Source organism: Penicillium coprophilum (genome assembly GCF_028826855.1).
Source record: "Penicillium coprophilum strain IBT 35676 chromosome Unknown utg000006l_segment0_segment0, whole genome shotgun sequence".
Classification (NCBI taxonomy): domain Eukaryota; kingdom Fungi; phylum Ascomycota; class Eurotiomycetes; order Eurotiales; family Aspergillaceae; genus Penicillium; species Penicillium coprophilum.
Genome location: NW_026622725.1, coordinates 2,616,274 through 2,642,687, shown reverse-complemented (window position 1 = coordinate 2,642,687; position 26,414 = coordinate 2,616,274). Strand labels below are relative to the sequence as shown.

The 26,414-nt window shown below is 47.6% G+C and overlaps 11 protein-coding genes across 11 annotated transcripts; 5 read left to right on the top strand and 6 right to left on the bottom strand.

Moving 5' to 3' along the window:
• Positions 1-3,027: 3,027 nt before the first annotated feature.
• N7500_009973 (MDR family MFS transporter) lies at positions 3,028-5,017 on the bottom strand (the record flags this gene model as incomplete). Its single annotated transcript, XM_056681111.1, has 4 exons — positions 3,028-4,255; positions 4,306-4,616; positions 4,683-4,712; positions 4,787-5,017. The coding sequence occupies 4 exons, from the start codon at positions 5,015-5,017 to the stop codon at positions 3,028-3,030; spliced, it is 1,800 nt and encodes a 599-aa protein (XP_056528493.1).
• Positions 5,018-7,521: 2,504 nt separating this feature from the next.
• Positions 7,522-9,160, top strand: N7500_009972 (uncharacterized protein; the record flags this gene model as incomplete). Its single annotated transcript, XM_056681110.1, has 2 exons — positions 7,522-8,775; positions 8,831-9,160. The coding sequence occupies 2 exons, from the start codon at positions 7,522-7,524 to the stop codon at positions 9,158-9,160; spliced, it is 1,584 nt and encodes a 527-aa protein (XP_056528492.1).
• A 351-nt stretch (positions 9,161-9,511) lies between these two features.
• On the bottom strand, positions 9,512-10,718 carry N7500_009971 (EF-hand domain-containing protein; the record flags this gene model as incomplete). Its single annotated transcript, XM_056681109.1, has 4 exons — positions 9,512-9,534; positions 9,598-10,510; positions 10,609-10,627; positions 10,678-10,718. 4 exons carry the CDS (start codon positions 10,716-10,718, stop codon positions 9,512-9,514), a joined length of 996 nt encoding a protein of 331 aa, XP_056528491.1.
• A 1,114-nt stretch (positions 10,719-11,832) lies between these two features.
• N7500_009970 (putative short-chain dehydrogenase/reductase family protein) lies at positions 11,833-12,902 on the bottom strand (the record flags this gene model as incomplete). The annotated part of the gene is made up of 2 exons (XM_056681108.1): positions 11,833-11,968; positions 12,022-12,902. The coding sequence occupies 2 exons, from the start codon at positions 12,900-12,902 to the stop codon at positions 11,833-11,835; spliced, it is 1,017 nt and encodes a 338-aa protein (XP_056528490.1).
• A 1,808-nt stretch (positions 12,903-14,710) lies between these two features.
• N7500_009969 (gamma-glutamylcyclotransferase) lies at positions 14,711-15,882 on the top strand (the record flags this gene model as incomplete). The annotated part of the gene is made up of 6 exons (XM_056681107.1): positions 14,711-14,805; positions 14,875-14,906; positions 14,995-15,044; positions 15,136-15,140; positions 15,223-15,307; positions 15,361-15,882. 6 exons carry the CDS (start codon positions 14,711-14,713, stop codon positions 15,880-15,882), a joined length of 789 nt encoding a protein of 262 aa, XP_056528489.1.
• Positions 15,883-16,873: 991 nt separating this feature from the next.
• N7500_009968 (RNA recognition motif domain-containing protein) lies at positions 16,874-17,619 on the bottom strand (the record flags this gene model as incomplete). Its single annotated transcript, XM_056681106.1, has 5 exons — positions 16,874-16,917; positions 16,969-17,231; positions 17,285-17,391; positions 17,460-17,532; positions 17,600-17,619. 5 exons carry the CDS (start codon positions 17,617-17,619, stop codon positions 16,874-16,876), a joined length of 507 nt encoding a protein of 168 aa, XP_056528488.1.
• A 1,279-nt stretch (positions 17,620-18,898) lies between these two features.
• On the top strand, positions 18,899-21,049 carry N7500_009967 (uncharacterized protein; the record flags this gene model as incomplete). The annotated part of the gene is made up of 3 exons (XM_056681105.1): positions 18,899-18,953; positions 19,022-19,395; positions 19,445-21,049. 3 exons carry the CDS (start codon positions 18,899-18,901, stop codon positions 21,047-21,049), a joined length of 2,034 nt encoding a protein of 677 aa, XP_056528487.1.
• An 807-nt stretch (positions 21,050-21,856) lies between these two features.
• Positions 21,857-22,304, bottom strand: N7500_009966 (uncharacterized protein; the record flags this gene model as incomplete). The annotated part of the gene is made up of 2 exons (XM_056681104.1): positions 21,857-21,960; positions 22,031-22,304. The coding sequence occupies 2 exons, from the start codon at positions 22,302-22,304 to the stop codon at positions 21,857-21,859; spliced, it is 378 nt and encodes a 125-aa protein (XP_056528486.1).
• A 362-nt stretch (positions 22,305-22,666) lies between these two features.
• Positions 22,667-23,514, top strand: N7500_009965 (Translation initiation factor IF2/IF5 zinc-binding; the record flags this gene model as incomplete). Its single annotated transcript, XM_056681103.1, has 3 exons — positions 22,667-22,678; positions 22,896-23,004; positions 23,087-23,514. The coding sequence occupies 3 exons, from the start codon at positions 22,667-22,669 to the stop codon at positions 23,512-23,514; spliced, it is 549 nt and encodes a 182-aa protein (XP_056528485.1).
• Positions 23,515-23,563: 49 nt separating this feature from the next.
• N7500_009964 (eukaryotic translation initiation factor eIF-2-beta/eIF-5 family protein) lies at positions 23,564-23,936 on the top strand (the record flags this gene model as incomplete). Its single annotated transcript, XM_056681102.1, has 2 exons — positions 23,564-23,574; positions 23,639-23,936. The coding sequence occupies 2 exons, from the start codon at positions 23,564-23,566 to the stop codon at positions 23,934-23,936; spliced, it is 309 nt and encodes a 102-aa protein (XP_056528484.1).
• A 785-nt stretch (positions 23,937-24,721) lies between these two features.
• Positions 24,722-26,048, bottom strand: N7500_009963 (AIM24 family protein; the record flags this gene model as incomplete). Its single annotated transcript, XM_056681101.1, has 5 exons — positions 24,722-24,940; positions 25,006-25,355; positions 25,457-25,897; positions 25,947-25,964; positions 26,015-26,048. The coding sequence occupies 5 exons, from the start codon at positions 26,046-26,048 to the stop codon at positions 24,722-24,724; spliced, it is 1,062 nt and encodes a 353-aa protein (XP_056528483.1).
• Between the last annotated feature and the right edge of the window lie 366 nt (positions 26,049-26,414).

Sequence of the window (26,414 nt, the reverse complement as noted above, 5' to 3'; positions counted from 1 at the left end):
CGGAGTGGTCTAACGCGCTAGACTGTATGTTTCGTCCTGATATAAATTACCCTGATCACCAACTAATTCCATAATAGTGAATTCCTTTCTTGCTATCTAGTCCTTTCGAGGGCGCAGGTTCGAACCCTGCAACTGTCGATTTCTTTTTTTCTCCCTCATCTCTCTACTCCGTATAACCTTTTTCTTTGTCTGGGAGCTTCGAACAAAACCACTAGGCCAGTAAGTCTATTTGAGCGTACAGGCGATTAAGTACAGTGGGTAGACTACCCAGGATACGACTCTCGGTAAAGTGTATAACCCCCTCGAGGTGAGCTGATCTTGGGGCACTCAATCATAAAGTATACAATTCTAAAGTATAAAAGAACCATAGAGCATACATATACTTATAAATTACAAGAGTGGCATACCCAGTCATCGGTAAATTTAGTCCCAACAGAAAGCGTTTCTTGAAGCTTCTCATCCACTCCAAAGTCCGTGTTACTATGCGGTGAGATTTCTCGGCGCCCTCTGAGCTTTGGCGGCTCTTCACGACATAATCCCTCATGGAGAATTTGGAATTTTCATGTCGCAAACGTGTCGTGCACCTGAATTACGTATACAGTAAGAGGAGACTGCCAAAAATTGGTGAAGGGGCAGGAGGGAAAGCGTCGGATTTCCCGAAAAGCAACCGTTTAGAATCACAGCTTGTAAACTGGACCAACTCCAAGCATGACCTCCACCACTTCCAGTTTCGCCAGCAAAAATGCTTCAAGATGACATGGTAAGAGGCTCCCTTCAGATTTGAATCTCCAAATGTGGGATGTGCTTGGGCGGATGTTTCATACTTGCTAGTAGGACACCTCGTGGAAATTGAGGCCGAGGAATGCCTTGAGTTATGTGTAGAGGCACTTGTCATCTTAGCTGAGCGAGGTTGTGATGTCTTGATGAGAACGAATCTGCCACTCACAAACCTGACTATCTTCGACTCTCATGTTGCATTATCAACAACATGGTGTGCCGGCAGATTGCCGGTCGAACACGTTCTCGCTTCTCAACTTCGTATTCTCTGAGAGCGAGCTGGGACGCCAGCGTTCGTAGACCATCCGGGCTAGGGTCACAGAGATCAAGACGATGAACTATGAATTTCAAGTGCTGGGCTTGCCATCGAGATCGTTTGGCGCATAAGACTGGTGGGGGTGAGTACACTCGGTGCACCACATCGGGCCTGACATGACCAGGCTTTGGAGCCAGAAGAAACAGCGCGGGCAGGGGCACGGCGTGAGATGACACCGATTGAGCCTCAAAGCATCAGAACGGACTTCAATCGACGTGAAATATGCAAATATAGCCTCGTTCCAGTAATCGGCGAGGACATTGGCATCCTGTTTACGCTCGACACGGAGCCTTTTTCCGTGAGTTGACTCTCCCCAGAGCTGCTCTAGGTCTTCCAGATCCTTGAGCTTGTGTCAGTGGGCCTGCAGGCTTGCAGTGAACGACGACCCCCTTCGCTCGTAGGAATTTGGAGATTTCCCGGGATATGCGTCCTTGCTACCTAGTGAGGTCGATCGAAGATCACAAGTGTTCTCATATGGCGGCTTTGGCTTCGTAGTTGAAATTCAGCTTGCGTCTTGGGAAGAAGTTGAATTCAAGATTCGCTGTGTCGGTGTACAATGTGCATTCGACGTGGTATCCCTGTAGATCGCCTTATTCTGAGCAGCTGGCTTTGGGCCTTCTTGTCCTCGTTCCAGTGCTGGATTCTTCGAAGGTTTCCTGCAAACCTTCCTAGCCCTTTCGTAATCACGAGCCCGTCACTCTGCACCACGGAGCTTTGCTCCAAAACCATCATCTGGGTTTCATTATGAACTTTCCAAAAATAGACACGAGGACGGATGGATGCCCGTGTGAATGGAACAACTTCCACCCTGTCATTTGCACGGCGTGTTAGTGAAGGAGGAAACGGGAGATATCTGGACTGTAGTCGGTAAGTTATTGTCAGTTCAACTGAAAGGCAAGTATAATTTTTTCAGAACGTACCGTGGACATCCTATGGTGAGGGCTGATGGAGCATGTGGTGTATCGACCAGCAGGGGCAGAAAGCAGCGGGTATGATTGAAAAATGATAGAATTATGAAAAGAAAGTGAGAAAATAGAGAGGTGAGAGCGAGAAAGAAGTGAAGCGAGAGAGAGCTAATTATACTTGCAGATGACCTGACATGATCAGTATTGGATCTTGAATCTCGAGTAAGGTTGAAGATATAACAGCGAAGCCAAAGAGGAGAAAGATATTGGATGAAGCTAGGTGGATGCCACAGAGAGAGATGCAGAGCATGAAGAAAGTGCAAGCTTATATAGGAAGCTTGTTGCATCGGACTGAGGCACAAACAGGTTCTAATCAGATGTCAAAATGCTGAAGGTGTGATTCAGTTTGCTATGGGGCAAGGATTTGTTACATGGCCCATATACTTTCTGATGAGTTTATAGAATAAGTCCAAACCAATCAGTTTCTGTGTGGTACCGATGCTCTCGATATTAGCTATGCTAATAGACCGGCAGAGGCACTTTTATGACGATGCATGGCACTGGACGAGGGAGATATGAAGATCTCAATACCGACGCTTCAAATGAGGTCTGGATTGGTGTCATATAGCAGTGCTATATATTGTGTTGAGAGCAAGCTGTGAGAGGGATGAAGGCGATATACTACAACATGTGATCTTTCCCATAAATCAAAGCTTTGGAGATGTTGACATGTACTTATACAGTTGAGTACAGGGACAAAGGGAGCTAGATAAAGAAGGCAGGGATCAAACTTTGCATAGAAGTCTATGCAATTTTTGCAATTAGATTTAGTTACTATGGACAAAGGCTCAACATGCATCATAACTCATTTGTAAACGGCAAAAGGTATAACGCCAGGAGAAGCCAAGTGAAATGGTTTTGGGCTGCAATGGCAAGACCCGATTAAACAATATGCATTAACTTTTTAAGAAAAATATGTGCTAAGAACCAAAGAGTAGAGAAATAAACAAGGTATCCAGCGGGGATATATTAAACCTCGATTTCAGGCTTCGACTCGGCCTTGCGCTCAGAGTCAATACGTTCCTGACGGGCACGCTCTTGCTCAGCAAGACCCGTCTTCTGGACGGTATGGTGACGAGTCAGCTCACGAGGACGAATAAGCAAAGCAAGAATCAAGCCAGTACAGGCCATGCAAGTATAGAAGATCCACATGCGGTTCAGCGAATGTGTATAGGTGCCCAGGATGACCTCGCGCTGGGAGGGACTAAGACTCTGGACGAGAGACTTGGAGGCGCCGCCGAAGGAAGAAGAAACAATTGCAGCGGTCTTAGGGCCTACTGCGGCGATTATCTTGGCTGATTGTTTGCTCATGATGTTTTGGTAAATGACAGTACCCAGGACGACAGACATCGAAGTGGAAAGTTGACGGACAAAGCCGAAAGTGGCTGTTGCTGTGGCCATGTCGGAGGGACGGATGTTGGCTTGGAAAGCGACCAATGGTGCCTGGAAGTTGGGACCAATACCGATACCAGCGATTAACTGGAAGATGATGATACGGGGCCATGAAGCATAGGGCTTGAGATCGATGAAAAGACCGAATCCAAGGGCCATGAAAGACATGCCACCGATGATCAGCTCGCGGTAACGACCAGTCTTCTTCATAAAGACACCCGTACCCGCGGAGCCCACTGCAAGAGACAGAACCAGAGGTAAGACATACACACCACTCATGATGGGGGTTGACTGGAGGACTGTTTGGAAGTAAAGCGGCAGATAGTAGGTAGCAGCGATGAAGGTGGCACCGTGGCAGAAACAGATAAGCAGGATTAGAACGTTGTACCACTCGTTAAACAGCCGTGGGGGAATAATCGGGAATTTGGCAACCTTCCATTCCATGATCATCGCCAGAGCCCAAGTGAGCACGCCAAAGACAATTAGGCAGATGACAGTAGGTGAGGCCCAGGGATAGTTGACACCACCGAACTCCAGCCCGAAGAGGAACATCAGGGTTCCACCGATGATCAATAATGTTCCTGCCCAATCAATGCAGCGCACACCAGCCCAGAATGGAGTCTTGGGCGATTCGATGCGAAGGAAGATGATAAGAATACCTAGCGAAACACCTCCAACAGGTAGGTTGAGCCAGAAACACCAGCGCCAAGACACACTTGTAGTGAAAGCTCCGCCGATGACAGGGCCAAGAGCGCCTGCGACAGCCCAGACTGCACCGAAAAGACCATAGTACATCGGACGATCTCTGCAAAGAAGTTAGCTTCATTCCATCCCCAGATCTAGACGACATCATACCTCAAGCTGAAGAGATCCGAGACACTGATATTCGCCAGGATGATGATACCACCACCACCGACACCCTGCACCGCTCGACCAGCGATGATCGTGGCCATATTATGCGCCAAGGCACAGATCAAACTGCCAACCAGGAAGATAACATTTGCCAAGACAATGATAGACTTCCTCCCCCAGATATCACTGATCTTGCCCCACAGGGGGATACAGGCGGCATTTGCGAGAAGATATGACGATGCGATCCATGAGAAACCGCTCTCGGAGCCACCGAATTGCGCAGCGATAGTGGGAAGGGCCGTGGAAATAATCGTCTGCAAGATGAACGTTAAAAAAAAAGGCCGGAAGCAAGCGAATGCATAAAAAAAAGAGAGACATACCATGTCCAAAGCCGCCAAGAATAGCGCCAGCTGCAAGTCACACCGAATTAGCTGCCTGTATTTCCCGAGCCTTTCTGCCCGCTCATGGGCAGAGATTGTCTTACACAAAGCGCCGTCATCACGACTATGATCTTATTCTTGCCCATCTTTGCTGCCTGTGAGGTTGCGCGATCTAGAGGCGCACCCTCTGTTTTTTCCGTCACTTTCTCCGCATCGTTGGGTTGGTCGACGACCGTGTCCTCTTCGGCGCGTGTGTCAAGGGGTTTCTCCGCGTTGGATTGATCGAGATCTGTATTACTGCTCGAGGCGTCTGGTTGATGGCGCTCACTCGTCATGATGCCTAGGTTGTAGGGAAAATAGAAGGGAAGAAAAATGCACTAGAAAGAGATCGGAGACAAAGCCCCGGAGGCAAACAAACGTAACAAAAGTTTTCCGATCGATCGCGATCGGAGTTAATTTTTTGCTAAGAGGACAGAGACATCTATTTAAAGGGGGTCCAGCAATTCGGATTTCGTATTTTCGGGGTTTAGAGAAGAAAAGCGAGGCCGAATTGATTTGGATCCCCTGGAGTGGATCGTCGGGGTCGGGCCTTGGATAAGCACCGAGTCCGCCATGCAAGGCTTGTCTTGTTCTTTATATATATTTTTGATATACAATATACTGCATCATTTTATGATATACTTACAATTCGAGAATATCTTCCCCAAGACTACGGACTAACTCGCAGTGAAAAAAGCATCAAAATCCAAAAAAAAATTCCAAAATTGCGGCTTACGCATAAATGCCCGAAAATGACCGTTGGAAATCAATCTGATCAGCTTGGACCGGAGTTAATACGAATCTTTCTTAAAAGGGAATGTCCGAGTTGCATACGGACTATGTTTCTACCTAGGTGCACGGACGGACCTACTTTTGTCAACTGCGAGCATTTCGCCTTCGCCAAAGCTGAAGACTGAGCACTGCAGGATGAATATGACGTTGGGGAAGCTACAAATCACATATCATTTGAAGTATGACGACGTCAACATGCATTTCGTTATTTTAAGTACTTGAAACTGAGATCATTCTGATTCTCTACGTATCTTACATACAAATACACGGAAATTCTTCTGGTAAATTATGATATATTTTTCATTCGAAATTTAGTTCCATTGTAGGTATTTGTAGGCTTCTCCGAGACACGTATCTCTTGGTCTTCATGAGATGATAGCCGTTGTCTCGTGAGTTTCTGAGGGGATCCCTTTGATTGTTCAAGCTCAAGGTCATAATCATCCCAGAGTGATATCCGTCATGTGTCGACATTTGGGCTTGGCATTTCCGTCAAAGAGCCAGAATGAGGACTGGAGTGTCGGACCGGGCATGGCATGGTAATCCAAAGAGACGGCGACAGATGGAGGGTCTTCTCCCACATGATCACTGGGTGACCAATTGGCCGTCATTCAGAGTAAATTTCGCCGTCCGAGTTGAACCCCAGCGGCCATTTCGCATCACGTCCACACAACGCAATAATATCGGTATCACCTACCGTAGGACCCATGGTTGACCCCCATGGTTGACAATTCAAACATGAGAGTCATTGCAGATGTTGCACTTGACGATGTGACTGTTATGGCAAGAAGCAATGCGAGTTGTTGAGGATTGAGGGATAATGTTTGATCCATCAGACTCGTGGCCATAGCGAGAGGATTTGGATTGACTTCGATAGCGTAGGAGGTATGGGGTTGAAAATGGTGACCTCGATTCTGAAGGATACGGAGGCATATGACCTCAGTACCTACACTTTTGCAGACGAGTATGGCAATAATTATGGCACAAACATGCACCTTAGGTGCAAATTCTCTCGGTGATGTTTTGCTGATGAGTGTGTTCCTTGTATAAAGAACAGAGAATAACACTCGGACGATAGCAATCAAATTAAGCGGGCGCTACGCTTTGAAAGAGAGGAAGAAGTGCAGCGACGAGACCATGAAGGATGACTCGGAGTATATGAGCTTTTCCGAGTTTCTCGCCGACAGCTGGAATTTGTGGGGGAAAAAAGGACTCAGGGAAGCGTAAACGAAATCCCCTTTGGTCAATCCATTATGATTGCTAGTGATGGGTCGGATTACTTGGGACCTGCTTGGTCGTGTCATTGACAGTGACATTTCCAGGCCTCATTCTAGGAGGTTTCAGGAAGGCGATGACCAATCAAATGTCAGCGTTAGGCACTTTTCGATATTTATAAAGCACGTCCGGAACGTAGGGGAGCGTTTTGACGTGCGGAGGAGTGTGTCGAGAGGTGGAGGAGATTTGACCAGTTGATGTTGGAAGATGGACCGACTTTATGCAGAGACCTACCTGGGTCGCTCTTTCTATGACTGAATGATGACTATTCCTTTTGCGGGTTCACGGTGACCTAAATTGTACATCGTTGCATCAGGTGATTTGAATATCCTGTCCCTGCTCTTAGATCTGGATTTTTTAGCATTCATATAGGGAATAGGAAGATGGGGGATTACCTTTATACGGATACTCTACCATTATTATACAGGTACTTTAAAGTTGATGTACTCGTTAGATCAGAAGACTATGATTACTGGTCTGGCCAAGGTCGTCTATATCTACAGAGGGCAGCTATCAATGTATGCGGGGGAAACGTGGCATATGACGCTAGACCTAATAAGAATAGCACGAGGTGCATGTGGACCAAAGCCCTAACTCATTAGCCCTAACTACCGTTCTAGGATAATATGATAGGTCTTCACGCGCCAGAACGCGTGAAGATAATTTCACTGGCTTCCCCACCTTCAACCCTAACTTAGGTCTAGCACTCAATTCACCTCCAGTGAGCTCTTCAATCATGGTAGACATCCAGGGCCTTCCCATAGAGCTCCTACATCTCATTTTGTCTGTTTTTGTCTGCCCAGATGATTCCGACCTACTGAGCAGAGATCCCAGCACGAATGATAGGGACGACAAAGCGAACGAGTTGGATGACGAATATGACGATGATAAGCCCGATGGTTATGACACTCTACGCAATGCTTGCTTAGTTTCGCGGAAGTTCCGTGAGGTGGCTCAACCTTTACTCTTCCGTGATCTCTTCGATGATGGTTTGGCTGGAGACGATCCAAACCCAACCATCTCTTTCACCAAAACAATATATCAACGTCCAGACCTTGAAAAGCATGTGCATCAAATCTCCATCCTCCCTCTCCCATTCAACCCGGGAGGTCGGGAACTTCTGCCCACAGAGGACCCCGAGTTCTTTAAAAGCATAATTAGGGAACTTAAATTAGCCGATCAAGAAGAGGCAGCCTGGATTTCCGCCATGGAGAAATCCGACCTGGGAGTTTTTGCTGCATTATTAGCCAACAAGGCCCCCAATCTTCGTGGACTACATCTGCCAGTACGTTATTTCTGGACGCAACCATTCATCGAGCTTTTCCGCCGAAACCCGGAGTTCTTGTCCAACCTCGAGTCCATCTGGATTGAAAGCGATGACGAGCATTCTGGCTTCGACATTGCTTTCTACGAGAAATTCCTCACCCTTCCCAAAGTCATATTTTCGACCTTCGAGTACGGCGATCTCTTCGACGCATCATTCCCGTCTACCTGGCTACCTGGAACATTGGAGACGAAAGAACTGTCCTTCCACCACTGCCACATCGATGCTGGCGCCATCAAAAAGCTCACACAAGCCTGCAAGAAGCTGAAGACATTTACTTACAACAATTTCAGCTTGGATCCTAACGACCGACGGATCCTCCATGCAGGCACCGAGCCCGAGTTTAATGCTAAACAGGCCCAAGAAGCCCTCCTCGTACACAAGGACACCCTTGAGCTCTTCCACCTCGAGTTCTCAATGGCAGTATGGGACGCTGATAGTCCCGAGGAAAACGCTCCTAGCCAAGTCAAGGTTGGCTCATTCCGCGAGTTTTCCGTGCTTCAGACCATCCTCATCCCACAAGCTTCTCTCCCACCACACCCTGAATTCCCCAGCTCGTTAGAGACACTCCATGTCACCGACTGCAACTCATCTATCCGGGAGTTGGCTCAGAATGTCGCGACAGATTGTAAAAATGGTCTCTATCCGAAGTTGACTAACTTCAAGGTATTTGCAATCGATATCACCCAGCCCATTAAGCTTCCTGGACAACGTGTTCCAGAAGGGAAAAACACCAGAGCAATGTTTCCTTGCTCTTCGGGATATGTTCAAAGGAACCAAAGTGAATTTCCAGATTTTGCCGTATGAATTACCTGATTTCGATGATTACGGTGATCTTGATGATTATGATGAAGATCTCGGTTTTGAGGAAGATTTCGAAGAACCGGATTTCGAAGAGAATCCCCCAGGGGCTGATCCTGGCATGGGTTCAATCCCACCACAGCTTCTTGAATTGCTTATGCAGCGGGCTTTGATGGACCCTGAATTTGCGCATCTTCATCAAGATGAGGATAGTGGTGATGATTCATGGGAAACTGATGATAGTGATTGAGCCAATTAGTCTACTTAATGCAACCATTGATTCTGCTATAGTATAAGAATATCTCTGACCATGTAAAGTTTACTATGGCTTGCTTCTTGTCCACAATACTTTACTTCGACAGTGTATGTCTTGAAGATGGCCAATACTTTGGGAATTCCAATGCATTCATATCCCAAGCATATTCCTGACTCAAAAAACTCCTCGATGAACATGCGATGACCAGTGTTGATCCCTGGCAATTCTATGACAAAAGCAAATGGGGGATTGGGGGTATAATGAAGATAGCAAGAGCGTGGATAGAACATCGTAACAGGAAGAAAATGGAGCGGAATAATACGTATGGTAATGTAGCAGGATAATTTACTCCTGCAATAGAAGAATCTCTGTAAGACAAAGTCCAGTTAGCCAACGAATTCCTACGATCACACAACAAAAAAAAGTCTTACCAGTCAAAGCCTCTTCAAAGCTCAGAGTAATGTACCCATCCCGATCCTCATCATACCGCTTAAAGACATCGGTCATGCGCTTCAGACTAATACAAGCCTGGACAAAAAGATCAAAGCTCATACCAGGAGACCTAGGATCCTTAGGCGCATTGCTCATCTGCTTGCCCTTGCCTTCGAAAACGCCAAAGATCACAGAAATGAACTTCCCACTAAGACGGTATCCGAACGCGACAAGCGCCTTCTCAAACTCCGGCTGACTGACACGTCCACTACGGTCCTCGTCAAAGCGATCAAACAGCTCTCTCCACGCAGCTAGATACCGCCACAACGAAACAAACTCATCGAAGTTGATTGTCCCGCTGCCGTCACGGTCAAACATCCGAATCATGAGCCTGACCGTCCGCGGGTGGAAGGATGTATAGTCGCCGTTCACGAGCGCACTGCCGAGCTCCCCTTCCGTGAGGGTGCCGGAGTTGGAGGCGTTCGCGGCGCGGAAAAGGGGAAAGAGTTGTTGCGGGTCATTGCTGGGTGCTGTCAATGGTGGTGGGACGGGGGATTGGGGAGGGCGCGATGAGGACGGGGGTCGGCTGCGCTGCGGCTGCACTGGCGGGGGGGCCAAACCCATAGTTCTGGGGTGGCGGGGAAGGGTGCAGGGGGTGAGGACGAGACTGAGACTGGCTGGGGAGTTGGCTTGGTGGAGGCGCGTTTGCTGGAGCGGGACGGCCGCTGTAGGAGTGGGAGTGATGGGGTTGGGGGTCGAGACGTGGCGGTGCTGCGACGTATGCGTGTTGCGGGGGAGCGCTGGATACAGGAACACGGGGAGGAACACCGCTGTGCGTTGTTTGCGGTGGTGGGCGAGAAGGAAGCGGTTTTTGATTGAGGCTCGAGGTGTGGCTTGGCGTGTGGCTTTGGCCTGATACATTCATGTTGCCTAACATCTGCGCGACCTAATTGACTCTGTTAACGAAATGAAGACGAGAAGAAAGATGAGTCGTGTGGTGGATGTTGTACCTGTTCTGGCTCGGCGTGACTGTATTTCCCATGTTAGTGTGTATCCTTCTAGATTGACTATGCACTTACGCTGGCAGCGCATCGGGATTGTAGGATTTGTTGTAAGCCATGGTTGAAGTCCTGGAGACGCAATCGAGAAAAATGCGACACGGACTCTGGTAAAGAGCAAGATATAAGCAGAATAAAAGGAGAGGCAGATTCAAAGCGGAGCCGTGGGGTATCGATTTTTAGCGCGCCAAGTGATAAAGTCGGGGGGATGACGATGTGTGTGACTTGGTATAGTTGACGCCCTTTAGAACGCAAAAAAAGGGAGTAGGAATGTTCAACTTGTATACATACATATATCTATCTATCTATGGGTATACCTATCGATATCTCTAGGGATAGTATCACCACTACTTCTAGGATACCTATATTCAAGCTATTAATAAAACGAATTAGCGCCTACTCATGCTCCAGTTCTAGCGTGGAATTAATACGAATACGTTCAAGTGGATTCTGCCCCTTAAGGTATCGATGACCCCCTATGGAGTAGTTTGAGGCGAAAGAGCCATAGAGAATATGTAGTAAGTGGAGGCTACAGTCTTGTGTCAAAGTGCAAATACAATAGATTACCGCTAGGCCACAGCAAAAACCAAGGTTCCTGTTTAATAGCTTAGGGGGCTTATACTGCGCTAACATCTTGCGCTAAACCCGTGCCCAACTCTCGTTGGGCGCCCGCTCCATTACTACCACTTTGCTGCCTTCACTGAACAACTACAAACCTTCAATTGCTGTATCTATTCAAGTTTAAAGGCTCTCCTTCATGCTGATCCGATCTCTGTGCTGTCATTCGGTATCCAAGTTACCCAATTTCTTGTCGAATTTTACTCCGCGTACGAGGATCAAGAGACCGCTTTGCCCAAGATCATACTGATTACATGTGTAATCCGGACCTCACGGTAATCGTATAACCATCGGGGAAGGCTATCTACATTATACACATCATGAGTTTGGAGTGAGTGGGCCATTACTACCTACATCTGACAACGACTGTGAGGGTGCAATATGTGTTGTGTATTGTAAAAATCAAAAGTAAAAGTCAAGGATTTCAGAAATGACACATTGGTATTGACAGGGGTATCTCAAAGAGGCAAGAACGCATGATATTCTGCAAAGATACGCTAGGCGCACTTACAAACCACTTTTTTGGCGAGACTTGTTGACTCGTCGGAATCGTAACAACTAAACGCCTTGGTATAAGCCACGAGAGATGAGGGACACCTCCGGCGCTTCTTTTCCTAGCACGGCAATAATCTCCTCCCATGCCTTTGCCTGGAGCTCTTCACTCTCTGGACCAGTAGTCAATGCAGCTGACTCACTGTAAAAGGATTAGCAATGGTGACACTGAAATATGGTGGAAGATTGTCTTACTCAAGATATCCCTCACTGCGCCAGCATTTTCCCTGCGATTCAACCCCCTGTATTGTCGCGCTAACCAGCGAGCGGCTTCCCTGCTCTGTAGTCCGCGCAAACAATCTGTGCATAACCCAAACGAAGCATTTCTCCCACCAATGAGTGTACTGGCGACCCAAAGCCGAAACGCACAGCCCGGGACTGACGGTATTAACAATGAGTGTATGAGTCCCGTCGTCGTCGCGCACCATATTGGCAATATTCTTGATCATAAATTCAAGCAGAAGCTTTGAAATGCCGTATTGCTTGGGACCCTTGAAGTTGGCCGGGTCATTCACGTGGGCGAGAAGCGAGTCATCGGTCCGGACGCTTTCAGCTTTAACGCGAACGAATTGTTGGCTTGAAACAACGGTGAGGTGGGCAGGATTTTCGGCATATGAGCTTTTCTTCAGCTTGGGAAGTAGAAGTAAGGCCAGCATCGAGGTTGATAGTGTGTTAACTTGTAGACTCTCTTCCCAGCCCTCTGGGGATTGATAGTAATCTCGATTCCAAAGACCAGCATTAAGTAAAGCGATGTCGACCCGGTCAAGCTCGCGATTGACACGTTCAGCAAATCCTTTGACGCTCTGGAAGCTGCTCATCTCGAGCTGCCACACTTTGACCACGTTTCGTCGGTTAGTGGCCTTTTCGAGGTCAGCCTTGGCCTGATTGCCTTTTTCTAGGCTCCGAGATCCGATGATTAGAGACTCGACACCAAGATTCAGCATTTTGATGGCAGCTTCGAAGCCAAGACCAGAGGTGGCACCTGTCAAAATGACGATCTTGCCAGCGAAGGACACACTTTTGGGATCCACAGGAGGAGTATACTGCATCTTGAGGAGGCGGAGAAGACCGGCCATGGTGAAAGTCCTGATTCAAGAGCTTCAAAAAAAATAAATTCAAGTAAACAAAATACCAAGCGTCCCAAGACGCGTCTGATGATTGTTTGCGGAAGAAAAAGTGGCCGATAACACTGGGGCCGATAAGCGATAAACCGATAGCGATAGCGATAAGGATGATTAGGGAACATCGAATGTATGAAGTACCTACCTATAGGTAGCCCTGGAGTCCACGGGTACATGTGACTACTTAGGTATACACAGGCTCTATCTTGGTGATTTATTCACTCAAGTTGTAGAATGATGATTTGAGCACTGTCTGCCCCCTAGGCCAACGAGGTGTGATAGTGCAGGTCATCCACAGATGCCAAGATGAACGAGAAGGAAATATTTCTGTTTAGGCGTGAGAAGTCAAGGAAGTTGACCCCACGTTTTCGTCTGCCAGGGAACATGAAATACTGGAAGCAAGAGCCCTGAGATGTTAGGCAGGCTTGCGGCCTTAGTTGATCTTGGTAAATCTCCACTGTAGTTGGCTGCCTTTATGGAAATAGTAGACAGGTGCGACTGTCAAGGCAGGCATCTAAATTACTACGAATGAACCTCTGTATCATTGGTAGACACGGGCGCGTCCATGGAAAGCTCGGAAAATGCGAGGTTATCGTCGGTCCAGCGAGGGAAACTCAGATACTTCTGAAGAATGATTTTGGCAACAACCATGTTGGGACTTTCAGTCTCACTGAAGCTGAAACTGCACCGGTCATGGAAACCGTCAGTGATGTATATAAAGAGTAAATTTGTAGAGGTTTGGTTCTCATGTGGAATACTTCCTATAGGAATTTTAGTTCTGAGTACTATACACGCCTTCACTTAACAAGGTCAGCATATAACCTTGATAGGTACAAAAAGTCTGACATCGTGTCCAATACACAAGAAATGCTATTTCGAAGTGTTTCTGAAACGGCATTGACTACTTTCGTTAGAGAATCCTTAGTTTTTTTAACATGCACCGCCACATCCTTTTAATTTACACTATGTATCTCTTACCTACGAAATTTAGTCCACTTCTAGTCTACCTACTAATCTACCATGAGAGAGCTGGGAATAAGGTAGCGGGAATTAACTTGATTTGCCAGTATAGAGTTTCATATTGTATAATATCGTGTTTCAGCTCGAGCCGCTCTACATTAGAAGAAAGAAAAAAGTAATATACAAAACGAATAGGGGTTTTCGTTCTTTCCGCACCAATTTGCCCTAAATTATCTTTTTAATAAGATAGAGAGCTTCAAAAATTGAGTGGCACTAGCAATATTATCAACGAACCATCATAGCTGCTATCATAGTCTACACAACCCTGTAAGGACTAATCTCTTCTCGGTATAGACTGCAGTGGGCTGAGTGCATCGGTGTTATTCACTGATTGGACAATGAGTGATTAAAGAGCATCCAATGAACGTTCATTACGCACCAACCATCGATCCTTCTGCACGTGACTGAAGCATCTGAGAGTCCGTGCTGACATCTACCGATGTGAGCCTAAACCTGAGCACTCATAAAAGCGGCGGCAGATCAAATAAGGAAGCCTTATACACCCGGGAAAATCTGGTACGTATAAGGTGCATTTAGAATGCCCGTACAATTAAAATCAAATTTATATCTAACAGCATCCCAATTTTGTCAAAGCACTAAAGTTGACTTGCCAATCTCCTTGCATATCAGTCTTGGAGCCGGACCTCGGTGGAATCGGAGCGCATTATTAATCCGTTCCTTCCCCGGTTGAAAAGCGCAGCCAATAAACTCATTGGGGCTCATTTAGCATTGGCATATTTAGTATGGCTGCCATTGCGCAAGGACATCAGGTCCATCCGGACGGTCGGACGTGGAAGAATCATTTCCCCAAGGGTGATCTCTGGGTATTTGGTTATGGGTGAGTTAAATCGTCGTTCTCAAATTGTGCCACTGAGTCGTCGGGTTTTAGATACTGATATATTTGTAGGAGTTTGATATGGAAGCCGCCTCCACATTATGGTACGCGAGTGCTCAATGGCAGCGCTGGAATCAAGCCTTGTATTGGTTGCTCCTGATCAAGAATCAATCGACTAACCATATCGTTTAGACCAGCGCGTACCGGGCTATATCAGTGGCTATGTGCGACGTTTCTGGCAGGTGCGTTAAACCTTGACTTGAGCGCACAACTTTATGTATGCCCACCTAGGGAACAATCCGACTAATATCGTGGTTATTACATGAATTCTAGGCTAGGTATGTCGTTGACTGTATTAAACATACAGAAATTGCCATTCAAACCTAATGAAAAACGCAAATCACTAACTTATCCCCCAAGTACCGATCACCGTGGCACACCCGAGCAACCAGGCCGAGTGGTCACCGTAATTGAGCGAACCTTCTGGGAGACCCTGGACGACCCAGTATGTTCCCTATCAGCATCTGTCTATGTCGCCATATTAACATGCCCTCTTAGCTCGCCCACCTAGAGTCCGAGCTATCATCCGCAGGCAAAGTCTGGGGCGCAGCGTACCACATCCCAGCATCGCATGCGGAAGAAGTGCACGACTACCTCGATGAGCGGGAGATTGACGGGTATAGCGCGCACTACACGCCATTCCACCCGACAGTGGATGTCGACGGAGCTGGATCTTCTCCAATCATCTGCATGGTCTATATCGGCCAGCCGACTAACCCACAATTCCTGCGTGACGCCGCTCACCGCGAGCCGCAGCATGTGGCTCAGGTTATTAGCGCTGGACATGGACTGAGTGGTAAGGGCTCTGAGTATCTGTTCTTGCTTGAGAAGGCTCTTGAAGGTCTTGGGCTTGGGACCGCGGATGTTCATGTTACCGATTTGGTTAAAAGGGTTAAGGCTATTGAGGCCGAGGGACTTGCAGAAGCCGAGGAAGAGGAGGCTGAAATTAAGGTTACTAGGTCTTTGGAGGGTTCGGCTGAAGAGTCTGATCGTGAGAAGGGCCGTGTAACGATTGAATGAGGTGTGTGAGTTGATGGCTTTGATGTTTTCTTTTAACACATAGTGTAGCTTACATACTTGCCTAGTAGAATATATAGATAGCGAAAGAAGCGATCGATGGTGTATGTTTCATTCCCGCCAGATACCCGGCAAGACTATCAATGTCCTCTATGGGTGATGAATCGAGCCACTACAATGAACCTACATAAACTGCTTATCACATTTCTTGTGGTCTAGATATGCTTTTAGCAAGGTAAATTCCAATGTTTCACGCTATGCATGGGGCCTAGTGTAACTGGTTTCGTCCAACCTTAATATAGAGACTGTATCTCTCGCTGTGGACAATTCCTGTTCTTAGCTCGGGCGCGACTCTTCTACAAAGCAAGAATACCCAGTAAAACTTGTATTTCGCATGAGTATAAGAGTCCCGAAAACAATAGAACATTGGGTAAAAGTGGTAGGCGATGTCTGATGTCCCTTCCGAGAAAGCCTCATGGCGGTGGTAGTACAGTTGATCACTCGTAACCCTTACCGGATATATATTCAGATTATGCTTAAATACCCATCAAACCACTGACTTGTTGTGTATGCTTCGTAATAGGAACAACATGCTGTGAAACGCAAACAAATATTGCAGAAATGAAACCATATGGGACATTCCACTAGAGAGAGAGGCCTCAAAGGTTCAAGGGCAATCTGCATCCAATACAACATCGAGCCAACAACCCATATTCCATTCCAAGCAAGTCAAGCGCAAAGAAAAATAACAAATGCCCCGTTACAATATTCAATACGAGGGTAGCACACGCTGTTCGCAACTCATCTTCCACCATATTCCAGTCATTGTAGATCGTCACTTCTTTTAGAAGGAATTGCCGAAGAAGAAAGACACATAAGGAGGAACTGCAGAGACGCTCAATCATTTAATGTTGACCGTCTTGAGGTGCCTGCTCGTGGTTGTTACCGCGCCAGCCTTGGGACGTCAGTTAATATCGCTATCAATATATCACGATCACTCACCTCCGCCACCGCCATAGCCGGTGTTAGGGCCACCACCTGTATATATAATTAGTTAAACAACAACAAATATCGGAGCAAGAAACCAACCATAACCGCCGGGACCTGCGCCGTAGCCAGCGGGACCGTTAGGGGCGAAGTTGTTGTACCCACGGTTGTAGCCGCCCCCGCTGTATCCACCGGGAGCTCCGTTATTGTAACCGCCATTGTTGTATCCAGCATAGTTACCACCCGCACCACCCTGATAAGTAGATTGGGGCTGGGAATTGTATCCACCACGGCCCTGGAAGCCACCTTCGGAGCGTTGGGGGCGGTCAAATGCCTTATCAACACGGATGACCCGTCCGTCAAATCTGAACAACGGATGAGATTTCTCTTGAAGATTAATGTGAGGTTGAATGATTACTCTTGGTTGTTCATGGCGTTCAAAGCAGCATCCGCCTCCGCGTCAGTAGCAAAGCGGACAAAGCCGAAGCCACGGCTGCGTAAAGTCGCACGGTCCTTCACGACAATCTATAGTTAGGAGAGTTAGTACAAGCCCAACAAACATGGTGTATACTATATAATCAAGGCAGACTGACGGCTTCCTGGATCTCTCCGAATTGCTGGAAACCTTCGCGCAAGGTGTCATCGCTAGTATGCCAAGAAAGGCCGCTAAAATTCCATCGCAGCAACGGTTAGACTGGCTAGCATGATTTGTTCTCAGATAGAAAATACACACTGAACAAAGAGCTTAGACATGTCAAATATCTTAAAAAAAGGGAAGCTGGGAAAAAGAGAATACTTGAGCTGTGATCTGACTAGAAGATGAGGAGGGAAGGTCGAGAAGAAGGAAAGGATAAAAATCAGAACCCGTCTGGGTTGCGAAATAACAGGGAGATCCTAGTGGTTAAGAGGCGAGTCAGCCAGTCCCGTGTAACAATCTTAGGGCTCCCACATAAGGAATTTTTCCACTGGTCGGAAACGGCAAGTCCGCGCAATATAATGCTTACTGCATCTTTGGGAGCTTGACCAGAGTGAGAAAGGTCCGGGCTCAGACGCAAGAGTGTAATCCGAAGTGGGGTGAGAAATGATGCAGAGAGACACCAAATCAGGTCCAGGCTAGACTTTGAGCTGATGGTATTGCGGGTCTCGTTGGGCTTTCAGAGACAAAGAACAGATGTACCTTTGCTTGCCCCTCACTTAGTTGGATTGTATAGGGCTGTAATAGCACCTGTAATAGCACCTGGATTGTATTGCGAATCCTTGTACGGCGTCCGGAGCACAGAGAGCTGAGTACTTTTTATCCCGTGAATATAGTAAGTCCATTCTTGAAACGCCATCTTAAGTGGGGTATCGCATGGACTGTGGAATTTTAGTGACCCGTACCTCGCAGGTCTATCCGTGATTGGTGGTATGCATGTTTATGCGTTGTGGATTTTTCTCCTTCGTTCGGGAATTGACTGCTGGAAGATGATGGCTTAGCTATGTACGGAGGACGGAGTAGACTGATCTGCACTGGATTACCACAATGGGTCTATTCTCTCGGTTCTGGCCATCAGTCTCAAAAGTGGTTTTGCGCGTGCATGTATCCGGGCAGATAGGCAGTGCTCCGTGGGCCCACATGCGGCTTGCCCCGTGGACCGTGTACTCTGTATGCCGGGAAAGGTCCAAATGGCGACGATCGGCACAAGGATTGCGTCTATACAATGGGAATTTCGCTCTTGGAAAGCCAGGGGATTCTTCGACAATTGAAGCCTCTTGAGCAAAAGCAACTTCTAGATGACCGAATCATTTCCCATGCAAGTCCTTTGAGAGAGAATGCATCAAAGGAGGAATTAGAGAAGCAAACACTAGGAGTTTATGGAGAGACGAAGAAAGAACGAAAGGATAGGATGAGCGGGACGACGTTGAGCTGGTCGCGCTTTCTTTGGCGGTGACTGAAGTTGTGTGCTTTCAGGTTCCTTTTACTCTGTCCGGTTGCCCTCAAAGTCTTCATTTCTGCATTAACCCCAGTCTCGTACTTCTTAGAACTTTCTTGATGGAGAACAATAGTCCAATTTATCGGTGGCTTTCCACTGTGGAGGACCATGAAGGTGGCCATCAAGATGGAGGCATGTTGTGCCGCCAGAACTATGAAGCTTTCGGGCTAACAGAGCTTTAGCTGAGAGCCAGGGACAAGCAAAGGATACAACTCTCGCAACGAACATATCACGAACTTGCATCCCACTTGAGATATCTGAAAGTGTCCATGGCAATGAAAACTCAGCCAGCAGGAAAAGAAATTCAGGTCACCTCGAGCACGCTGAAGGATCATCCACTTATGGGACCATACCAGGAAGCAAAGGTCACAAGGTATCTCGACAGAGTTACGAACTAAGGCCCAGACACAAGACTCGGGAGGACCGATACGAATACAAAGGCCCATCATCAGCTGGGGAGACACATCGCAAAGGAAGAGCCAAGAAACCCCGTGGCAGAAGACACACCATGAACGATGACTTCCATGCCATCAATGTCACAGGAAATAGGTTGACAGTAAGTAGGGTTCTACAATGTCCCAGTGCACATCACTGATGCCAAACAGCTGCGCAACAATACGAATCTGGGCATATTCAGCAAAGGACGGTCCTCTTCTACAACCAGTCACCCCGGAAACACCCCGTCAACCGCTCTTGCAAAACCCACACCGTTCGTCAAACCTCACAAGTATTCTGTGGAATCCGACCTTGCATTTTCTGAGATGAAATTTCTGTCCAGGAAGAATAATCTCAGCACATATCCACCGTCGACCGCCGTAGACACTCTGGATGGACAGCACGAGACAGAGTACTGTCCACAAGAGCAACAGTTCGATATTCCTGTGCATGACCCCGAGCTCAAAATTCCTCCGTCAAACAGCAAGTCACTTGACGTGGAAAGCCAACTTGACTCCCCAGTCCCACCGCTGTTGCCATTTGAGGAGGCCCCCGCAAGCGAAGTTTCCCCAGTTTCTAGCCACGCTCAGGGCAATTCCCCCAAGTTCCCCAATAAAAGAAGGAAAACATCAAAACAATCATCATCTGTTCCATACACTTGGACTGAAACTGAAGTGGACAACAGGGAACAAAGCCATGCCCTCGAACAATACCTGCTGAGCCTGCTGCATGTTGGAGTATATCCTCAAGCGCTATGCTCTGAGATGACAAGAACAGTATTGGCCAGACAATACTGGAGTCTTGCTGAATTGTGGGCGCTGTTAGAGGAGAGAAAGAGATCATGGTCTAACGAGACTGGCAACAAAAAGCGAGGCTCACCCAAAGCTAACATGAGGCAGGTAGCTGCAGTGGGAGCCGAAGCCGAAGCCGCTGCACAGGAGGTTCTCGAAGAGATTCCACCGGACCATTTGGATCTCCATAATGTCGGTACCGTACAAAGCGAAATATCCCAACAATCCCAGGATCTGAACATCGCCTGTGAAACAACTTCCAGTGTGAATCACAGTCTACCGCAACAGCCTTCAGTGTCTGAGCAACAGCAGAACAGGCGAGGTCAAGTTTCTGATAAACCAGGTTGTTCAAGTCCCCAAGCTCCCAAGAGATCAGAAAGCCAAGATCCATTCACATACATCTTGAATGAAGACCACTGCGAGCCTTTGCCCCAAGAATCATCAGAGGATGAAGTCCTTTTTCCTGCAACCCTACCAGAAGTCGAACAGCCGCATATGTCCGACATCGAGTTTTATGAACTGGCTCGAGTCGATGATGATGATGTGTTCTATCGCACGCTGGATGCTGCGTACTGCGCTATCGTGCGCCCTGGGGTTGCGGCAGAAGTTGCATCAAATTTGCAGCAGTTACTTGAATCCCCCGAGCTGAATGGCGCTGATCTTCCGAATACACCAGAATCGACTAGTTTTCGAGCCTCCGATCTTCCTACTCGGCAGGTAGAGGCGGGAGAGCCGGGGCATTTGGCAACGGTTTCGCAAGATATCATACAAGAACGGATTGATGAAAGGCAACCTGAGACTTTTCGCCAACAAGAACTACCCACAAGTCATTCAGATGATCATTGTGTTGATCAGAATAATCATTTGCCATGGCTGACTACTGGATACGACCAGTCCCAAGCGTGTACCTCGACTGTAATCAATGCGCGACAGAGTCAGCCTCCAGAATTATCTGATTTCTGGCGACAGAACAAACTCTATTGAGCTTCGTCGGGGGCACGATTATTCAAATTGGACAGTGGGAAGTGTTAGTGACTTGATCACATTTGCATCAATCACCAATCATATCAAAACAAAGTATCTTCAGTTTCATGTACATACCTATGTAACTAGCTTGAATGCAGCTGCCAATAGAGATTGTGAGTATCTTGAAATCTGATATAGCATGCATGAGAGCAAGCTCCCCTTGAAATCTGTATGATCAGGACCAGAGCCTATAATATTTGGATTAATTCAGTCCAAGAGTGACTTGACGCAGTTCATCTCAACAGGGCCCCTCAACAACCCGGCCCTCAAAGAGCCCGCAGGTCAATAATGATTTATAAAGTATACTGCTGCGCTGACTTATCAATATTGACGAGGGTTGATAAATTCATTGGGTATATAACAGTCTTGGATAGGTAAAGTGAACAGATCATCATATGCATCAAATCCAAATGCTTGTCTCTATTCAAGCTATGGAGTTGACCTATCCATGTTCTGTCGTTGGACGAAGAACAATTGCAAACCACGGCAGATCGAAGGCCAGGGAAAACAAGATTGAGTTCGATTCCTGGTCCCCATACAACGCCAGATACAACAAGCGCAAGGATTATTGGGAATTTGAATTTGTTGTGAAGCGATTTTGTAGCTTTTGGGTCGTGGATATGTTGCGGAGTCCACGAAAATAGGTTGAGTCGGTCTTGTATAAGGATTCGAACGCTGAAAGGTCGGTGTCATACAGTTGACAACGGCACGCTTGGAAAAATGACATGCAGCGAGTGCTTACGGAACGGTTGGACCTAGGATCTATCAAAGAGTCGCGGCCGCCTCGATCGCACCCGTTGCCTTGAATGCGGCAGGGTTCCGCATCACCACCTCAACCGGGTACTGCCACTGCATGAATCGCGTCCAACCTGGAAGCCAACCAATTAGCAAATGATCCTTTCACATAGTAGGATCAGGAAATTTCTTAGTGTGACATACTCCAATATGCGCATCGTCGCCCCAGGTATTTCCCAATGAAGGGTACCAGGACCATGGTCAGAAGCAGCTCCAGTTGTTCAATGCTTTCTTGCCATTCTGCCTCGGCATCAGAGGAATATTCAGACAGGGTATCAAGGTCGGAGTCGGTTGTAGATTCTGAAGGGAGGGAAGCGAGCTCGTCGTCGGACTCGGAATATGAGTTCTGTCTGGAGGGGACCATGTACGCGGACATTGAGAATGAGGGATTCGAGCTGTCTGGAGAGGGAAAAGACATCATGGAGATTTTGCAAAGAGCGGGATGTGAGTAAGTAAGGGGAAGCGATGTTGATCAAGCAGCGGCCTGCCTACTGCGGTTATACGTCAATGAGAGAGCAACTGTTTGCCTTCCAAGGTTGATCGACGGACAACAGCCAAGCTCCGTAACAAATCGGGCACGTGACGTGTATTATGTGACTCAGTTGAGAGTCACGTGCCCGTACCGCGATAACAGAAATCACCTTCAGGCCTGGCGATATCAGATTCCAGCGACAATTTTGCCATCTTACACTCTTGCTCTAACTACTACAATACCCAACAACTTCAACTCGTCTCCAACAAAGCGTGGTTGAGTAAATAGCACCTTTGAAGCCTACAAACATGGCTGACGCTGTACGTCACACCCTTGTCTTTTTACCGACCCTCCCACAATTTCTTTGAGTCTGCACAATATCGACCCCTCGGCCGCCAACCACAGTGATTCAAGAACACATATTGTTGAGCCCGGGGTTATCACTGGTACTTCTTATTGAAAAGCCAGGATATACGATCTCTTCTACTCATTCTCTTTTTTCTCCTAACTAACATCTTTTTTTGCCGCTCCGCGCAGGAAATCGAAACTAAGCAGCGCAAGTCGGTCGCATTCAGCGAAGGATCGGTCATCATGGATACCAATGGCCAAGTCACAGATGCCCCTCCGGCTGAGAAACCCACAGGCGGTATGCAATAGCTCTCCGATCCCAGCCCCAGTCCCCGGGTCACCTTTGCCTCAGCCCCACTAACGATCTCTTGAATATACAGAGAAGGATGTCGACGAGGTCACCGAGATGTTCAAGGGTCTCTCAAAAAAGAAGAAGTCCTCCAAGAAGTCCAAGTCCGCCGAAGCTGGCGATGACGACGAAGCCCCCGCCGCCGATGGCGAATTCGATCCCTCCGCGCTGAAGAAGAAGAAGAGCAGCAAGAAGACCAAGAAGGTTGACCCTAACGACTTCGACGCCAAGCTCGCTGAGGCTGGTCTCGCTGAGGAGGCTGGCGAGGATCAGCCTGAGGAGCTGCCCGAGGGCGACCTCGAGGCCGGCACCGGTATCTGGGCACACGACGCCACACAACCCATCCCCTACTCGCTCCTCGTCTCCCGCTTCTTCTCCCTCATCGAGAGCCACCACCCCGACCTCCTGTCCAGCGGCGCCAAGTCCTACAAGATCCCCCCCGCCCCAGTGCTTGCGTGAAGGTAACCGTCGTACCATTTTCGCCAACATCGCCGATATCTGCAAGCGCATGAAGCGAAGGTTCGTTATTCTCCTCTCCCATTCTTTCGTTGAGATTTTCTTGCTAACTTTCTTTCTCGTCTAGCGAGGAACACTGCACCCAATTCCTGTTCGCCGAACTCGGTACATCAGGCAGTGTCGACGGTTCCCGTCGCCTGGTCATCAAGGGAAGATTCCAACAGAAGGGTATCGAATCAGTCCTGCGTCGTTATATTGTTGAGTACGTCACATGCAAGACGTGCCGCAGCCCCGACACCGAGCTCAACAAGGGAGAGAACCGTCTCTATTTCGTTACTTGCAACTCCTGTGGATCCCGCCGTTCCGTCGCCGCCATCAAGACTGGTTTCCGTTCCCAGATCGGCCGCAGAAAGCGTGTGGGCTAAGCGCATGGAGCTGTGCTGGCAATTTGCGAAGGAAGGGCTTGCTTTTATCTCTTCCTTATGGCGTGTCACTTACTAAAGCTTTTGCGGGGTGGAAACGAGGCACTGTTGCCTTTCTTTCTACTCCGATGTGCTTGAGATGAGGAAACGATTTGAAGAATAAAAAGTAGTTTCGCATGAAATGGACTGATATCACTATCTACTATATACTTTGCTCTTGAGGCTGCATGGTCTTTGTATCTAGGTGAACATTTATGATTATGGGAGAATCGCCCGCCATCTTCACGAGTGTTTTATCTTGGGTTCAACTCTTCCAGCCAACTGATACCTACGGTACCTACGGGTCTGATCTGCCCTTCGGTTCATATGTAATGGATTAGCCAGTACCTGACTATGTGTCCCGCCAAGATGGATGTGGGCTCTGTGCCTTAGCCTAGTTGAGCAGACATCGTGGATGAAAGATCTTCCAACATAAACTCAGGCTCGCGAGTATGTAGTATGTAAACATAACTTGAATTTTGGACGATAACGTTGCAAAGAATACATAAAAGTTTCACATAAATGTACTGATATGAGCAAGGGACCCGCCTGTAACATAGCAAATTGGTATAAAATGAAGACCTGCTCGCGATGGGGCCTATACCCGATGCATCGAATAAGCATACAACAAGAACATATGATGACAATTTCGCTTGCAACTTCGTATATCATGAAAGTAAAATTCGAGATATAAATTTCGTAAATCGGAACTCGCGAGAACTGCTTTGATCTGGTGGAGCTCATCAAAATTAAACACTTCCAGTGCTCATCTTCATCTGAGCAGCGAAGGCATTCAGGTTTCTGGTCTGTAGGTAGACAGTTCCAGGCCCCGTAAACCTACACGCAAGACCCTCACCAGACGTAATGCCGGAGATGATACCACCAGAGGCCACACGTTCCATCTTGTATTTGCAGTTCCAGGCTACAAGATGGCCATTGTCGACGAAGTACGACTCGTCTTCGCGAAGCTGAGTAGGGAAGGTGTGTTAGATGAAGCCTTTCTCGTATGAGTCGCCGGTTACGATTGACTCACATCTTTCTGGATGATTGCACCAAAGCTCTGGATCCAGAGTAATCCAGCACCTGTTATCTTGTAGATGAAGAATCCCTCCCCGGAGAAAACACCTTTGGATAAACTTTGGGCCTGATACTTATGCTCGACACCAGCGGTATGTCCCAGGAAGGCGTCACGTCCGATTTTCCATTCATCTGGTTCCTCCATTTGAATACACATGATATCTCCCAACATTGAAGGCGCCACCAGCAGCTCACCGGGGCCGGTATACTGGGACATGGTCATACTACCTCCGATGATAAGTTTCTTCAATGAAAACGAGATGTTTCCTCTCAATGTGAGCGTTGGAGACATCGCAATCATTGCACCTAGGAAATCAATCAATTTGAGTTCCTCCTCAATACATGATTCGAACAAAGGTAGCAACCCAAACACATCCGTGTCTCAGAAATGGCGGGAGTAAACTTACCAGGTCTTATGGTCAAAGGACAACCCATTGCCAGTTGCACCGTCAAAAGAGAGTTGGTATCTCGATGGCTGATTCTGAAACTTCCGCCGTTGAAAACCCCAGTATCATCTTGGTTGGTTTCCTTTGCTCCACTAAATTCCCCATATGCCGGGGCTCCTCCGGGCATTTTTTGCATTCCAATGACACTGTTTTGCTCGAAGGCAGCTTGATTTTGGCGAGCAATTGAATCGTGAGGCGGGCTCACTGACTTTGGGGGAGCTGCATATACCCCAATGGTAGGGGCTGCATGTTCCCCGACCGAAGATGTGTGTCGATGGGGCTGCGGGCTCTCTGTTGGTGGAGTGGCCGAGGCATATGCTCCATTTTGAGGCGGTTGTCCTGGGGGAGGTGGATAATGGTAGGAGGGAGCCGCAGCTGCTTGGTTCTGGGATTGTGCAAATGCTGAAATCTTCAGTATTAGAACAGCAAGAATATGATTGGAATCAATTACAGGTTATATGGGCCGGAGCTATTTAGTTGATCAGTATACGGATTACTGTGAATTGCGAAAGCACTGACCTGTCATGGGTGGTGGGGGATAGTGTTGAGACATTTTTGCTTAATTGAGTAATCTTGGTGTACACTTTTGGTGTCTAAACACTTATGGTCCCTCTTTTCCTGTAAAGGTACTTTTGAAGTCAACATCCAAGTGTTCGCGGGCAGATTGAAGACACTGAAGATCAAACCCACAGTAGGTAGAATATCGTAATCCGAAAAACTTCTCAGCTCTTCCCGTAGTATTTTAAGTCAATGGGAAGATCAATGGCTATCCATATAGCCTAGCACGGAGTAATAAGGCATGAGATGGAATCAAAGTGGGCTCCGCGGGGACTTCTCCTTTTAAAGAGCAGCTTCCCCTCACCAAGAGCTTGCACTATTATTAGACAGGCCACTGTAGCAAAAGAGTAGGCGTGTGATG